This window comes from Gavia stellata, chromosome 7 (assembly GCF_030936135.1).
Source record: "Gavia stellata isolate bGavSte3 chromosome 7, bGavSte3.hap2, whole genome shotgun sequence".
NCBI lineage: Eukaryota > Metazoa > Chordata > Aves > Gaviiformes > Gaviidae > Gavia > Gavia stellata.
The window spans coordinates 5496159-5513490 of NC_082600.1; the positions used below are offsets into that span (position 1 = coordinate 5496159).

At 48.5% G+C, this 17332-nt stretch overlaps 1 protein-coding gene across 1 annotated transcript in view; it reads left to right on the forward strand.

Annotated features, from left to right (window-relative positions):
* The first annotated feature begins 1041 nt into the window (after positions 1-1041).
* Positions 1042-17332, forward strand: part of TMEM260 (transmembrane protein 260) — a 34838-nt gene continuing 18547 nt past the window's right edge. The window contains exons 1-3 of the mRNA XM_059819794.1: positions 1042-1159; positions 7234-7265; positions 8006-8157. Coding sequence (XP_059675777.1) covers positions 1042-1159; positions 7234-7265; positions 8006-8157 — 302 coding nt within the window. The remainder of the gene's footprint in view (positions 1160-7233; positions 7266-8005; positions 8158-17332) is intronic.

A 17332-nucleotide genomic window follows, 5' to 3' on the forward strand; every position in this document is an offset into this window, starting at 1 on the left:
ATGGCCTCGCCGCTCTTTTGTACAATCCCATAATGATTTCCATGGATGTGTTTTAGTCTTCTATCGATAGGTCTCAGGATGCTATTTGCCTTCCTTAACTACTCCCACAGCGGGAATCGCTGCTTTTAATATTCTATACGCTGACACCTTCAATCCTTTTCTTCACCAGCATCTCATGCAACCCAGTTCAGGGCATAAATCTTTATCATCTGTGTATTGCCACCCTTGTACGTGGAGCTGCGAGGCAGTCAAAGCGCGGCGAGGCAGGCCGCAGCCTGCACCCTCGGGCTGGGCCTCGCACCCCCACCCAGCACCCACCCCGCTGGCACCCGCTCCAGCAGCGGAACAGGAGGCATTCGCCTGAGCCTGTGTTGGCTGAGAGCGGGCAGAAGTCGCTGAGCCAGGCTGGGAGCGGGGTATTTAAAATACATTTAAAAGTTGGTGTTTCAGGAGGCCTCAGGCTGGGCCCGAGGCCAGCCCAGGCCCAGGCCCAGGCCCATCCCAGGGCCATGGGCACCAAGGCTCCCTCACCTCCCTTCGCGGCAAACCCCGCCGTGCCCCCTCCTCAGCGCGCCCGGCCCGGGACAGGGCCGGGGTCCCGCTCGGCCCCGGTACCGAGAGGCCGCGGGTGCTGGTCCCGCTGAGGGAACGACCACGGGCAGGCGGGGAAGGCCGCGGCCCGGCCCCGCCCCTCGCAGTGGTTTCGCCCCGCCCCCCCCGCGCGGTGGTCCCGCCCAGCCGCACGGCCGCACTCACCGAGGGGCGCACTCCTCCGCCCCGCCCTCCCCCGGCTGTACCAACTCCGCTCGGCGGGGGGGGGTGGCGGAAGAGGGCGGGAGGCCTCGCTGAATCGCCTCACCGGGGCCGCGGCCCTACGCATTCCCTATCCGAGCGTCGCTGATGACGGGCGCTCCCGGGAAGCGGCCCGGAAGGAGCGCGAAGGCGGGCGGGGTGGGGCTGCTCCCCCCGCGGAGCGGTGGAGTGGCACGGCCCGCCCGCCCCGCGCGGCCGAACCCGGAAGTCACGGGGGCGGCGGCGCACATGGGCGCGGGGGCCGGGGCTGGGACCGGGGCGGGCGGCGCCGCCGGGGCGCTGGGCGCTGCCGTGGCGGCCCTCTACACGGCTACGCTGCCGCCCGCCCTGCCCGGCGGGGATGCGGGTAACGTACCCAGCGCACCAGCCCGCCTGCGAGCGGGGGAGGGCCGGCGGGGCACCCCGTGGGGCCGGGGCGTGGGGTCACCCCACCGGGGAGGTGGCATCATGGGGACCATCGGCCCGTAGGGGCTGGTGCATCGCGGTCACCCTTCGGGCGGCGGGGGGGAGGCTGAGCCCTTAGGGGCTGGTGCGTTGCTGTTACCCCATAGAGTTGCTCTTACCCATAGGGTTTCTCCCCTATAGGGGCTGGTGCATTGGTGTCACCCCATAGGGTTGCTCACTCCATAGGGGCTGGTGCATTGGTGTCACCCCATAGGGTTGCTCGCTCCATAGGGGCTGGTGCATTGGTGTCACCCCATAGGGTTGCTCGCTCCATAGGGGCTGGTGCATTGGTGTCACCCCATAGGGTTGCTCGCTCCATAGGGGCTGGTGCATTGGTGTCACCCCATAGGGTTGCTCGCTCCATAGGGGCTGGGGCATTGGTGTCACCCCATAGGGTTGCTCACTCCATAGGGGCTGGTGCATTGGTGTCACCCCATAGGGTTGCTCGCTCCATAGGGGCTGGTGCATTGGTGTCACCCCATAGGGTTGCTCACTCCATAGGGGCTGGGGCATTGGTGTCACCCCATAGGGTTGCTCACTCCATAGGGGCTGGTGCATTGGTGTCACCCCATAGGGTTGCTCGCTCCATAGGGGCTGGGGCATTGGTGTCACCCCATAGGGTTGCTCACTCCATAGGGGCTGGTGCATTGGTGTCACCCCATAGGGTTGCTCGCTCCATAGGGGCTGGTGCATTGCTGTCACCCCATAGGGTTGCTCACTCCATATGAGCTGGTGCATTGGTGTCACCCCATAGGACTGCTCACTCCATAGGGGCTGGTGCATTGCTGTCACCCCATAGGGTTGCTCACTCCATAGGGGCTGGTGCATTGCTGTCACCCCATAGGGTTGCTTACTCCATAGGGACTGTTGCATTGCTGTCACCCCATAGGGTTGCTCGCTCCATAGGGGCTGGTGCATTGCTGTCACCCCATAGGGTTGCTCACTCCATAGGGGCTGGTGCATTGGTGTCACCCCATAGGACTGCTCACTCCATAGGGGCTGGGGCATTGCTGTCACCCCATAGGGTTGCACCTCCCACCCCCCCCCCAGGGTTACTCATCCCATAAGGTTGCACCCCCCCAGGCACTGGTGCATTGCAGTCACTCTGTGGGGTGCTCACCCCATTGGGGTTGGTGCAATGCAACCTCCCCACAGAGGCACTTGCGCCACAGGCTGGTGCGTTACGGGCACCTTATATTGGAGTGCGCACCCTATATTGGAGTGCACACCCCCGGAGCTGGGGCATTGCCATCCCCCCGCGGGGTGCTCGCCCCACTGAGCCTGGTGCGTTGCAGTCACACCTCGGGGGGGCTCATCCCCTTGGGGTCAGCGCAGCATGGTCACCCCTTGGGGCCGGAGCCCTCTGGCACCCCGTGTTGACCTGATCCTCTCCCCCCGCCTGCTTTGTAGGAAATAGTTTGCCTCTATCTGAGCCTTTCAGCGAAGGATTTAGTCAGGAGCCCTGGGGACGGCTGGTGGCATCCGAAGGCAGATGTGCCATCCTGCCAGATGTGGCATCACCACTCGGACCATCGCTTTCTCTGGCACGTGCGGCCACAGCCGATGCAGCAGTGAAATCTCTGGATCTGCCCATCTGGAAGCGCGACTTGCCAACAGTGAAAAACTATCCGATGTTTTGTGTTTTGCACTGCCGATCCCACCAGACGGGACAAAATTCTCCTGTTTGGTCCTTCTCTGGTTTTGCTGTTTTAATCTGGTCTTGCTTAAAAAACGCCTACCTTCTGTAGCACCTGTGTGGCTGTGATTTGGGGCTAGGAGGGCTTGGATTTTCTAGGTGATGCATTGATTTTTTTTTTTTTTGATGGAGTAGACACCCAGCATACATCCTTCTTTTGTATCCTAGAAGAGTGTTGAGTGGGTCTGTTTAACTCTGTGCCTCTTGGCCATCACTGGTTTCTGACCCAAGCAGCGCATAAAATTCCTTATAATGGATACGTATATTTTACAGCTTCAGTATGTGGAGAGAGAGAGATATACATGTTTTAACTACAATTCTTTAAAATTTGCTGTTAGTCTTTGTTTGGAGTTACGTGAAAGGCAGTGCTACGTGGTACAAGCAGGGTGGGTTTGTTTAGCTGGGTTGAAGGCGGCGTGTGTTCAGCGTAGCTCTTCGCACACAAATGTGAAGTGGAGCAGTGATTTGAATGAGGGTTATTTGATTTAAAGATAACAGGATGGAGCTGTGTTTTCGTTACACCGAGCTTGTCCTGGTTAGCTGGCTCTCGGAGCAGGGATTTTGGCGTGTAGATGGGACACTGGTGCAACCTCGTGTTGTCCGTTTTCCCTGTTCCCGTGTTTGGATCAGAGGGACCCTGTTGTCAGAGCTATATTAAAAGAATTTCTTTTTAAATCCCTTCTCCATAAAGCTTGCATCCCGTGCTCCCTAGCACGCCCTGCCTAGGCTGGCCGGTGTGCACCCTGATGGCTTTTGCTTCTGCTCCCAAGTTTGTAAAAGGGCTGGCTTTGCTCCTCCTGGTTGTGTCAGTTAATACGTGATGATCGCTATATTTACAGTTATTACCACTTTGTCTTATAAAGTACTCCCTGATGGGAAACACACGTCTGTGAATGCGCAGGGTGCCTGTGCTCCGAGCTGTTCGTGCTACGCGAAGCCTCAGCAACCCGGTTTTTAATTGTACTTGAGCTTGGGTTTTGCCTCCGGGATGCAAATAACCATTAGCACCCTTCACAAAGTGGGATGTGGGTTCTCCCGATGAAGTGATGAATCGATGCAGGTATCCGTTCCTTGCTTGTTGTGAATTATCCCGGTAGATACGGCGAGCGGCCAGGCAGCGCAGGCGTGGGTTCACCCCGCTTTCCCTGGGTGATCACGGTTATTTTATCCCATTTTGGAGGCAGGAGGGGGATTGCCCGTTCCCTGATTTCCGAAGGCATCCCGGTTCTTCCTAGCACAGCAGCTGCATGTAGAGAAATGCACGTATATACGTGCAGCGTGCATCACTCCTCTGCTAATAACTTTTGCCAGAGGCCCCAAGGACGCCAGCGAGGTGCGTGCTGCAAACAGGGCTGCAGCAGGGAGACGTCCCAGCAGTGGCCGCGCTGGGGGACTGGATGCTTTAACATGCTTCCAGCCACCCACCATAGAGGGAATTATATTAAAGGAAATCTCTCGGCACGGTGTCCCCCGGCTTGCCCCATCACCTCGCTCCCTGTCTCTCATTATTTATTTTATTTTTGTGCATTTTCTTCTAAAACCGCTGCCTGAGCTGCGTGTGTTCACCGGAGCTGGATGGAGACGGGCTCGTCCCCACTGTCCTCTTGTGCCTGTCCCAGCCAGCAGCCACCCCATCGCCTTACGAAGACTTTTTTTGGGTTATTCCCTTGGTTTTTCATGACCCACGGGATGCTTCAGCGCTGCCGCCCGGCCGGAGTCCCCTGAAAGGTCTTTGCATGGCCCCGCTCGAGGCGATTAACTTGCCCGCGCCTGAGCACGGGGCTCAAATTTGTGCCATCAAAAGCGCTGAAGCTACTTGTGTGAGTAAGGAGGGGCTTAAGGATTTGCTGTATCTGCTTTCAGGCAGGGAGCCTATTATTATATTATTTTTTTTAAGCTATCCGTATATTTTTAATTGTTCCTGAAGTTTGCAGTAATCCGAAAACGTAAAAGCCAATAGGTATTTTCATTGGCAGCTTTCTCGTCTTACTTAGTGTTATACTAAAGAAATGAGAGAATGAATTTTAGAGCTAATTCAGAAACATCCGCCGATGTTAAAACAGCTTAAAAAGGGATCAAATAAACTCAAGTTAAAAGGAAAAAAACCAACCCAAACCTTCCCTCTGATGTTTCAGACGTCAGCTCCCGATCTTGCTGGGGATAAATCAGTTTTCAGGCAGCGTTGGGCCCGTTGCCTGAACACCTTTATTGGGGAATCAAGCTGGACGGTCAGAAACGTGTTTACAGCAAGATTATGCAGGAATAAACTCTTTAATTTCATTTATTTATATAGTAAGATATAATATATATAATGAATTATATAATTTAATTATATATATATGTAAAAGTGATGTCCCAGTACGTGGGTGGGGGATGGAGAATTAACCTTATCTGCAGTGGTGGGTGTTATGCGCTCCTTTGGCTTTTCCCAGTGGAATTGAACGGGTCTGCAGCCTGGGAGCTTATTTTTGCAGGTTTTCTTACTTTTTCTTTTTTTTTCCCTTAATTCCTACGAGGCAAAGTTGTGCTGTTGGCTTTCAAAGCTTGGCAACGGCATCCAGCGGTATTTTATTAATTTTTTTTGCAGCTTACTGGTTGGTGTGGGTCTGTATTGCTTCGGGGCTGTTCTTGCCCGTGATATGAACCAATATCATAGCAACATGTATGAACTTAGTCTTAATTTTTAGCCATTTTAGATGCACATATTGCTGTATCCCAGAAGGACTTCAAGGAAGGTGAAGCCATTCCTGGCTCGGGAGCAGCATCCCCGCCACGCGACAGGCAGCCACCGGTAGCCACTGCGCAGAGCAGCACGTGCCGGCACGCCGGGGAATGCCCGCGACGCCGAATTTAGGGTTTCCTTTATTAGCATCACCTTTTGCTGCGTGCCGAGGAGATCGATTGCTTCCCAGCCTCCCCATGCCCTGGGAACATCGGCACTGCTGAACACTAAAGGGTTCAGCTGGGGATGGACAATTTTCTAGTTGCGTCTGATTTTTGGGGGTCTTTTTGCAATAGGCTGAAAGTTTCCTAAAATAGAGTAGCAATAAAAATAGCCGGCACTTGCAAGCGCGGTAAAATCCGCGTCTGAGAGGCTTTTGTGCAGAAAGCCGCGGGGCTGTCCCCTGGGCATCGTGCGGGGCGGTAGCTGTAATTTTACAGCAGCGACGAACAGCAATAGTGGGTTGAGTTGCATCTTCTGTTTCAAATATATTGTTGAATTTAATGTCAAGATTTAAAGGTGCCGTTTGTACAATCGTCCTCCTTTGCGTTGGATCGTAAGGAATGAATAACGCGCGGAAATTAAAACACCGTTAATTTAGCTTTTAAAGCCCCACATTTTGCGTCTTTACCGTCTAAGGATGGGACAAAGCTACCCCGACCTTGGCACTTGCAAAATTAGCTGGACCGGTCAGACCAGGCTCTGCAAAATTAGATCACAAAATTTGAGGGAAAGAAGGAAAACCAGCCGTAATTTTTAATTTTGTCGCCCCTTGGTTGTGCCCTTCGTCCCCACATGTGCTTGTGCCTATTGGATATATTTAATATACGCCGTTCAAGAGCGTTGCAAAACGCTTCAGTGTCAAGTGCTCTAAAAACGTCAAGTGTTATTAACTCTTATGCTAACACGGATCTTCCTGTGGCAGTTGTTTGTCCTGGCGTAAAATACAAATGAAAAGCAAAATCGAAATGGTGTTTCTAATGGGAGCGGCTGCTGGATGCAGCATCCCCCTGACCGGTGAAAGAGTTACTTGCCAGGCAGACGTTGCAAGAATTGCTTTAGCGTCAAGGGAGAGCAGCGTTCCCGAGTACGTGGATGCAGATTTGCACCATCAATGATTATATTTTCCCTCTTTAAAACTATAAAGCTGTGGGGTTTTTTAATGAGAAACAACCGGGTTGTTTAAGAGACAATGCGGCTTAAGCGTTGCAAACCGTAGTGCTTGAACGTTAGTGAGTCAATTGGTTTTAAATTAAAAATACGCAGGCACAAATGTCTGCGTTTTGAATATCTCGGGCCATTCTTTACCCGAGCCTACCTATACTTTCACTTATCTGTTCATAAAAGTCTCGCGCAAACACACAAAAGATATTTTGTGCAATGACATCAGAGGGAGAAAATATTCTTAGAAAATTTCATGCTGTTAAATCTCTACAGATTTACAGTTTTATCCAGTCAAATTAATGCAAAACCCCAATGCAAGCATTTGGATTTTGAAAACTTTGGAGGAGTGTCATTTCCTAATAGTAATTATTGGTTTTACATTATTTTTTCACAGGGGAGCTGATCACAGCCGCCTATGAGCTTGGAGTAAGTATTAGTTTTATTGTTTAATCAATGCTCTCATTAACAGTTTTAGGAATTAAGGAAGTTTAATTAAGCATGGAGTAAAGTAGATTAATTTATTTTCAAACCACAGTTTTTACTAACTTATAAGTACAGCACGCGACAATTTACTTCAAGTTTTAAATCCAATTAAACTAAATTATAAAGCAAAGGCTTTACTGTATATACAGTAGCTGGCTTATTATCAACCCAAATTTTGTATAAGCTGGGGAGAATAAAATAAATCGGGTTAACAATTTTAATAAGTTTTATTATTTAATAAACTTTATTATGGTGCGTGATCCCTTTAGGCAAGACCTTAGGACTGTCAGCGCGGTGGTAATCCGATAGCAGTGTGGTCTTTCAACTTGCTAACCAATAAAATAGTTGAGAAGCTGTGGGTTTTTTCCTAAAAAAAAAAAAAACAAAACCCCAGCCTTTTGAATGACCCTAATATACTGTGAACCCAAACAAGGAGCCCTTTAAGGCACACTAATGAAACGTGGCACCTCCTTTTCTCGCCGCCTCATTATTATGGGTAAGGCGTGGAGCCAAATCCGCTACGGAAAAATATTTCCCGAGTTAAAATGGGTACGAAAGGGTGGGTCGGGGAGAGGCGCCGCTCGGACACCCCCCGGCTCCTGCCGCCGGACCCCGGCGTGCTGCTCTCCTTTTGATTTCATCCAATTTCGCCCTTTCTCAAGCCCTTATCGATCTGTCCGTAGGTCGCCCACCCTCCCGGCTACCCCCTGTTCACGCTGCTGGCCAAACTGGCGACGGGGCTGCTGCCCCTCGGCTCCCCCGCCTACCGAGTCCATCTCCTCTGCGGCTTGTTGGGAGCAGCTGCCGCCTCTTTGCTTTTTTACACGGTTTTCAGGTAAAGTCGTTGGGGGTGTTTTCTCGTTGGCATGATGCTGGCAGGGCGCTTCCCCGGGGGCTCGGGACGTTTCCGAAGGTTCCCTCTGTTCCCCTCTGGCCTTCGGAGTAGCGTTTCCCCCCTCCCTTTCCAGCTGTAATTAGTTCCTCTGATTAACCTAACAGCGGTTTAATCCGAATTTGACCTTCTTTCCTGCACAAAAGGTCCCTTTTTTTTTTTTTTCCCCTTTCTGTTAAATAATAACAATAATAAAAAGTGCGCCCTTTCCCTTACGCAGACGTGACAGGTTGTTCAGGCTCATTATCACAAATCACCGCTCGGTTTAACTAACCAGAACTAATGAAGTTTGTCGTTCTCGAAAGATGCAGATGGTCTGTTTAAATTAACAGGATGAGCTTCACCTATCGGGAAACCGTGAACTTGGTTTAATTGCAGCTCCCGGCAGAGGCGGACGGGCAGTTGCCTGCCGGCGGTACCCAAGGACCAGGGCGAGCATCGGTGCCGGCCGCCTTCCCCGGGTGTAGGTGCTGCCGTCTGCCGGGGGGGACCCCGGCCGGAGGCCAGCCGTTTTCTCCGGACCTCTAACCTCGGGAGAAAAGGGAACAATCGGGATGCGCACGTGGTTGGGGGTTTTGTTAACCCCGCTCGTCTTTGATGTGCGAGTTCTGGCTGCTCTTAACCTCCGCCTGACCCATATTTGAGAGGATTATCGCAACCCGTACAAACAATTTCCGATGTTCTTTTGCAGGGAAAATAGGGCACGTTTCTGGGCTGCAAACAGTGAAATCCGAAATGATACCGGGGCGCTTCGGGATGAGACGGGGCGAGATTATTTTCTTCCACCCTTTTCCCGAGCCGCGTTGCCCCTCGGGGAAACCCTCCCAGAGGGCGAAAGCGCCCTAGAAGTAAAAGCAGAAATAAATGGGGGGGCCAGATCCTGCCCAGCCCGAGAGCCCTGAGCTCGCTTAAACTTCGGTCCACGGGGTCCGTCTGTCCGGGTGCATCTTCCTCTGCGGAAGAGGAGTTGCTTTTTGCACATCCCCTTTCACGTAGCAGTGCCTCAGCTCCAAAGCACACCTACTGGAATTGCTTAAGTAATTCCTAACTATTTCTATAGGCGTTTAAAGTGATCGCTTTTACTGTTGGGTAATACGTGTAATTAAGTCAGGGTTATTTAATTTAATATCCTGTATTTTACAGCGTATTTGGGGAGCTGGAAGTGGCGCTGCCCTCCCGTGCACAGTGCCGGGCGCAGCGTCAGAGCACAACTCGTTTCGATTATATGAAAAACTCCTGCAAGGAGTTGCTAAAGGTTTTGAATATTGGGTTCTGGTTTTGATTTAATTATGGTTATTCCCAGTATTACAGTTACTGCGAAGATCTGCCCCGTTTTTTCAGTTTTAACAGCAGCGTGAGAGTTCCTTACGCGCCCGTTTTGTGCGTGTGAAACGGTGCCATCGTCGCTTGAGAGAAATAAGAATACAGGAGAGAAATGACAGGCTAAATTTGGGAATTATCTTTACACTTCTAGAGGTTGAATTTTTTTTGTTGTTGTTTAATTGGATTTGGAAGGCGTTGCTTCTGTCAAATGTAAAACTTGCACGAAAGAACAGAAAACCTGGAACTGAGAGATGGTAGAAACTATTAGGACTTAGAAAATTATTTCGTAGATACGAGGCGCTGACAGAATCAATTATTCAGCCTAGCAGCGATTGATTTTTTTGGAAATGAATCATAGGGTATTGTGGGTCAGTTTTATTTCCAAATTACAATGTTATGTTTTTCCTTTTAAGCTCCTTAAAATTGATTTATTTTTTATGATGTTCATTTAGCAAAAAAAGTTTTTTCTTTCTACTGCCATCGACTTTAAAAAAAAAAAAAAAAATCTTTCAGAAAGTGTTTCCTGGCACCGTCTGCGTGAAAGCCGTAAATATCTGAAGGCGACGTGGTTTGGTTTTAACCGGGCTTGTCCGTACTCACAAAGGATCCAAATCGGTCTATGAAATCCCCCCTCATTTTTGTGTTTCAATTAAAATTTAGCTGATGGGGTGACCCCCGCGAGGTACCGGTGGAAAAATAAGCACCTGCTCCTCTTGCCGCATGAAATGTGGACGTTAATATGAAAATATGTAGATGTTAGGAATACAAATAATTGATGAAGTACACATCCTTCGGGAGCAACACGGTTCAAGTGGCAAATCTCTCTCCTCAAACAATAGCCACCCTTCAGCGGGGAGGAAGCCATCTCTATGGTAATGGGGCTGACGCTGCCCTATTGATCGAGTGGAAGAAGACATTATACAATGTCAGTTGGGTTGTTACAATTTCATTTGTCGTCTGACCTGAACTTAACCTCTAAAACCTTTCTTTTCTCCCCACCAGCCGGGCAGCGTTGCTGTTTACCCTCGCGGGGTTTTTCTGTGCCTCCCAGCATCTCCGTACAGTAAATCTCTCCTTTTTTTTTTCCCCCCATTGACTCTTTTTGTTCAAGAGGCATTTCCCGAGTTTATTCCTCGGTGGGTCGGGACAATTTCTTTTACTGCTTAAGCAAAGAGTCGCGGTTCCTTCCGTGGCTGGGTGGTGTTTGGGATGTTACGGCGCGTGCGGGATTAGGATCCAATTTATTCCTTAAACAGATTTCTCCTCTGCCAGGTGATGGCTGGCGGGATGCTCCGCGCAGGCACGGCCGGCGTCGATAGGAAGCAACCCCAACATCTTGTTTGTTTATTCATTATCTTATATTCTATTACATATTATTCATTTAATTATATTATTTTTTTTTTAAGCCCGGATTGTGCTTCTTAAAACAAAGTTACGTCGAACCGTGTTGATGCAAAAAGCCCTTTTGTCAGTAATCCAGGCTATCGCCGAACGAGCGGTTTACTCCTTTGAATTAGTTCTCAAATACGGGTTTTTTCCCCCTCTGCACAGTCTTAATAAATTGCTTGTAATTATCGTAAAATGGCATTTACAAAGAGTTTTCTCGGACTGCTTGTAACTGAGGCAAATAATTCGTCTTTGCTTTGAGAGAGGGGGGAGCTGCTTTATGTTTTTAGGACGCGGCAAGTGCGGCTATAGGATTGTTTCTTTAAACAACTATTTATTTGTTTTACCGTGGGAGGCAAAGCATAGCAAGTTTACAAAGTAAACCAATTATCTTCTTATGATATGATTGCCAAAGTGTCATTTTCTGCACAGATGATGCATTCTTTGCATTCTCTGTTGCAAAGAGAAATAGGATGCTTTCCCCTGCTTTAAGTAAGTGCAATTTTTTTTCAGCGTATACCTTTCCTAGCTTGGCTGCTTTGCTGTATCTAAATACACAAAGCTGATTTATTGCAGGGGCGGTAGCAGAGTAGAAGGTGTCATTGCCCAAGTACTTCTAGTAAGTTTTTGCCGGCTTTATTCTGGCTGAGTTGCGCACGGGTTTTTGGAAGGGCAGAAAATGTTGCATTAAATTAAGCAGTTCAGGTCTCTTCAGTTTGTTTTTCTGGGTATCATGTTGGAGTTTATTTATATATATATATTTTTTTATATATATATTCCCTGCTCATATTCCCTGCTCCCCAAACCTTCCGAGCAACATACTGTGGATGCATATGAAACCTGGAGCCAACTCTTCTCCCACTGCCAACAAGAAGAAGCAGTAGGAATGTTGTATAGTGAAATCATCAAAATGATTGGATCATTTTGAAATCCAGGTGTTTTGGAAATGGCACTTGACCATCTTGACGGCCCTTGCTCCAGTGCTGTGTGTCCTGGAGCCCTCGTGGGAAGGTCCCTGAGAAGGACCAGGCGTGTAGGAGCACCAGGAGGATGGGTCATCTTCGTGGTCCTCCCCAGAGGGACTTCATGGCTGATGCTCCCTTAAAACTAACTGGTGTTGGGAGAGGTTTGCTGCCTGTGACGGGTGGGGAAATACTCCCTGTTCCTCAGGAATGTGGGTTTGCCAGAGCGGGAGTTGTCCCCAAATAGTTTGACTCCTTTTTTTGGGTTGTGGTTTGGGGAAGACGGAGGGATGAGAGAGGACTGCTCCCGCCTGGCATGCCAGTGCCCCCTCGACCATCGTGGGAAATTAAAATATTGGGCTTTGGGGAAGGAGGAATCTCCTTACAGGGCATATTTGGATTTTTCCAGATTACAGGTTATCGTAGATTATCACCCTTGTAGCATGGCGCAAGGATCTTGGCTGTTTCAAAAGCAGCTACGCTTAGTAACGAGTAGTTACGAAGTTTTCAGAGGGAGAGAAGAAAAGAAAGTACGCAAGTATTAATTTGCTTTTAGAAGAATATCTACTGTGACCTCTGGCTAATTGATCAGATATATATTTTCTTTTTTTTCCCCTTCGTCCCCGTAATAAACCAGCAGTGAGTTCAGTCTGAAGACATTACCAAATCTGTTCATTTGCATTTTGCTCTAAAGTAGGCACATTAGGCTGCAGTAACTCTGCTACGTTTTGAAGGGGGGGGGAAAGCAGGGCAAAAAACTCTTTTTTTTTTTTTTTTTAAAGACTGAAGAGTCTTTTCTGACAGCTAGTCAGAGTTAGAATTAGTTCAAGGAAATGTTAATAATGCACTGCCTGGCTTAATCCCTTTGATATCACCAGGTATCCTCCTGTTCATGGGTTAATTGCTTTAAAAGCGGAGGCAATATTCTGAGCGGTGGGCCGCTTCACCTTTTCACAGCTGTTACCATTGAGTGACAACTAAATCCCATGTGTAAGATGAGGAAGAGCTCAATCTCCAATTGGGAGAAAATTTATGTAAACCGCAATCCCTTCAGAATGTGCGGAAGTCACAGACTTTCTTGATTTACTCTGCTTTTCCCAGAAAGCTCCATTGTTCCCTTCCCTAAGTCCCATCAACCCTTTGTAGCAGAATATCACAGCGGCGGCAGATAGCTTGAAATATATAAATGCTATCATAGCTCTGATTAATAGCGGCGCTTATGAGTCAAGTCTGATAACGGAGCAGCTCTCCACTCAATTTCAGATACCGCTAATGGAATCTGTCTCCTGCAATTGTAATGTGAGAAGGGCTAATTTGCCATGGAGCTTGGAGCTGTCACCAGCCGGGGATTGGGGGGTCAGATGGGAGCTGCCAGGTTTTTGCCCTGCAGCTTGTATCTCTCGCTTTGAATAGCGCAGCCCCCTGCCTGCCAGGGAGCTGATAGGCCGCCGGGGGGTTTATGCCACTCCGTACAATAGCGAAGGGCTGCATGGGCTGACTTGGTAATTGTGAAGCCAGCTCATTTTTATTTTATTTTATATTTTATTCTATTTTTTTCTCTCTCTCTCTCTTTTTTTTTTTTTTCCGCGGCTGCATAATTTCTAATAAGGGGTTTTAACAAATGTCAGATTAGGAAAAGTTTCTGCAATTACAAAAAAAAAAAAAAAAGAGACCAACCCAACTTCTAAAACATTTAAATAGCTAAAGTCGGTTCCTACCGAGGGTTGGGCTTTTTGGAAGTAGGCGCCGGTTATTACAGGCGCCCAGGATAAAGGCGTACCTATTTTCTAAGGATTGTGAATCAAATAATGGGTCTAACTAATACACCCTTTCTGCTTGCAAAGACACCGGGAGAGAAGTTCTCAATTTTAATACCTGGAAGCACAGTTTTTACAACTCGCTATTTAGAAAGGTGTGAGTACCGGGTATTTATTAAAGCAGCGCAGCTGTATATGCATTTTATCGATCTGTCGTGAGTTATTCCACTCGTTGAACTACTCTGGAATAGCTCGGCATGGAGGCGTTGAATTTAATTACCAAACTTTCTTGGGAAGGGGCTGCTGCAGGCAGGCTCTGCTTTGGCGTGGTGGTGGGCATCCGGGAGCGTGCGAGGTTTGAGGTCGGGAGGTCCCGTTCCTCACTCCCCTGCCGAGCCCGCGCAGGGACTCTTCCCATCCCCGGTGTCCAGACCCACCGAGGTCCCTGCCACCATCCTGGGGCATCTGGCCGCAGCTTGGTCCTCCGGGTGAGAGGAGCTGAGGTGGCACGGCGCTGGCACCCGAGGGGTGGCATGCAAGAGTCCTCTTGCATGTGCTAGTGACATTCACAGGCCTGTATTTACCAAGGGGACAGGCAGGGACTCAATATTATCCTACAGAGGTGGTGTCCTTACTGGACACGTCCATGGTGGTGTCCTTACGGGACACATCCAGTCCAGGAGGACATATGCCAGAGGGTGCAAGGACCAGCTCCCCTTAACCAAAATCCTCACTCGTTCAGTACTCCTTAACCAGGCTGGAGCATCCCCTCTTCAACTTGTGGTGGCTCAGTAACAGCATTTAAAAAAAGGGGTACATAAGTGGTGGCAGTCCCTAGCTGGATGTGAGGGTGTATCAAGCAGAGGGGGCACTGAATGCATGTGGAAGGTGGTGAGGATGATACCTGGTCGCCCCCGCCCCGAGACATCGGGGGAACGCTGATGTTGCATGGTGCTAAAACCCTGTTTGACGCGTGTGACGGCAGTCAGTTATAACCAAAGTGCCCATTTTGGGGTTTGGGGGGGGGTTTTATGGTGTCCTGCCCATTTGCTTGGTTTCCTTTCTCTCCTTGTGGCCATGAAGACTCAACCGGGATCGACGGGCCAAGCGCGCTCCCCTACCTCCTCCTCCAGCGCCGGGAGCGGAGGCTGCGGGCAGGGCTTAAGTGGCTATTCAGCTCCAGGTCCTTGAGGAAGAATAAAATCTGGTTTGCTATTCCCTGTAGTACCTGCGCTGGCTCTTCAGCGCTGAGAGCAAGAGAAACTGCCTTTTGTCCATGGAGTGTTTGTGACTAAGAGGCAGGCAAACCCAGAGGGATTGGGGTTTTGGGGGATAATTATTATCACTTGGGTCCTAAACTCATGTTTGGATTTTTATTTGTTGGGTTTGTGTTGTTTTGTTTGGGTTTTTTAAAGTATTTCTTCTATTTCAGCACCAATGCACATGCATACTTAAAATTTATCTGTGGAAAGCTTGGTTGTTGAGTCTTCTAAGTCCTATCCTTTTTAGCCTGCATCAAAAAAAATTGGTTTGTTAATAAACAAGTGAAACCTCTTAAGTTAAATTTGAAATGTTAAATCTTTGATGCACTAGTCTGTTCTACCATGAAATAAAAATACGTTGAAGGGATATATCTTTGCTACTGCAAAGGGAAGTCACAGCAGTGCAGAGGCAGAAGTTGCAGGTAAGGTACCTGGAGCCTGTGCAGGTGTACGGGGAACCGCCGACATCAGGGTCATCATCTGCAGGGAGAGACTGAAATTAAAAAAAAAAAATCCATTCATTAGTTTATTAGTGGAGATTTTAAGAAGTGGGACAGTTTTTTCTTATTCCCCTGGGTTAAAAAAAAAAAAAAAGACGCGAGACGGAGATCTGCTACCTGTAAAGTTTTGGAGGGAACAGAGGGCAGAAATAATCAGCTTATTTCACTAGGTACAGATAGGTGTTTCCAGTGTTTAATACATCAGCTTCAAATATAAAACATTCCGATTATCTTACTTTTCTTCTTTATGAATCCTGGGCACTGAAGATGGCATTTAACAAAAACATTTTAATTAAATTCCAATTCCCATCCATATATAGCTTTATACCAATAATTTAATAAGTTTTTGCAAATTATTAAATATAAAATGTCTGCTATTATTTACTAATTAAAAAGTAAAAATGCTGATTGAGTTCTTTGTTAAATGCATATAGGTGTAACCTGTGCTCTTGGCTAACAGAAAGTTTTACCAAACTTAGAGGAGAGGCTAAATTTTAAATCGCAAACTGACTTGTTTTAGTGATTGCCAACAAATGAGAAGCTAAAAACAATAATGGCAAAAACAGATTAAAAGACGTAATTTCAGTTTTCCCTGTTGTTCCTGCAAACTCTTAACGAAAACCTGCAGCTAAAATATTCCTGATTAAAGCAAGTTTCTACTGCCCACGTCCCTGGAGCTGAGGCCCAGCCGCGCATTCTTTCACTTGGGTGCCTGAAAAGGAAAACAAATTAATAATTATTTTTTTTAGTCTTTTCCTTTTATGTTTAGGGATGCCATGGGAAAATATTTCTCACAAAGGACTGTGTGACCTCTCCTTCGCTGGCTGCTTCTGTCCCTTCTGAGTGCGTTTTCAGATGATGGGAATTTCTGCCCATGTTCAGAAGATTATAGTTGGTCGACCGATAGGAAGGGACCTTCTTCCCACTTGTTTTGTTTTGATAAAGTGCTCCATGTGCTTTGAGCAGGTCTTGCCCCAAGTGGGTTATTTTGCAAAATCAAAAATATAAGCTGTTCCCTTGGCTTTTCCTCCACCTGAGATAAACAAGCCTGGAAGGCAGCTTTTATTGAAGCTTGGTGCTTCGAGCCTTCTCGAAGTGGGCCTGGCGGTGGTAGAGCTGTTATACCCCTGGGAGAAATTATGAAGACTTTCCCGCTGTTGCGTTGGCTGCAAATCTTCATCTTTCACGAGCTGATCTCTGTGTCCTGAGGCTGTTGCAATGGCAGGGTATTACTGCTCTGAATGCTTTCTTCTAGGTGACCCAGCCTTCTTCTCCGAGAGATAGTCCCTACCTAGCCCAAGCCCAGATCACCCCTCCACTGGACAGGGCTTTATAGTGGGGTTTTGCCCACCTTTTGCTCTTTGTAAAGCCTCTCTTCCTGAGGGAGTCGCTGCAAGGTAGCTTTATGCCTACAGTGTGTTGACAGATGAACACCGAATGGTTATTACCATTGCCATGGCTTCATTGTTGGCAACCCATTGATCCTCTTGTTCCAGTCATCTGTGCTTTCTCATACTGGTTCCAAAGACTGGGGGAAACATGCTGGCTTTGGGTGAGGAGGAAGCTACCCTCCCTGCTCCCCAGAAGCAATGGGATAAAGCCCTCCTAGATGTTGCTTTTACATGAGGCCAGTCGAGGAGCCAGCTGTCATGGGTCTTTGCCATGTTTTTTGTAGCACCTCAACTGTATTTGCAAAATGTTGTGTTCGAAGACAGAAGCATGAGTAGAAGGCAAGTGAGGATAAATCTCCGCTGCTCTCTGCTCTGTAGCCCTGATGTGCTGTCAAAAGGAGAGATGGTGTTAGGCAACTAAAAGGTGTTTTCAGAAAAAACATGGTTTTAGGGGCCGGCTTGGCGCTAAGGCAAGAGAGACACAGCACAGTGTCACTCTGTGCTGGAGAAGTCCAAGAGGCTGCCAGATGGAAGAGT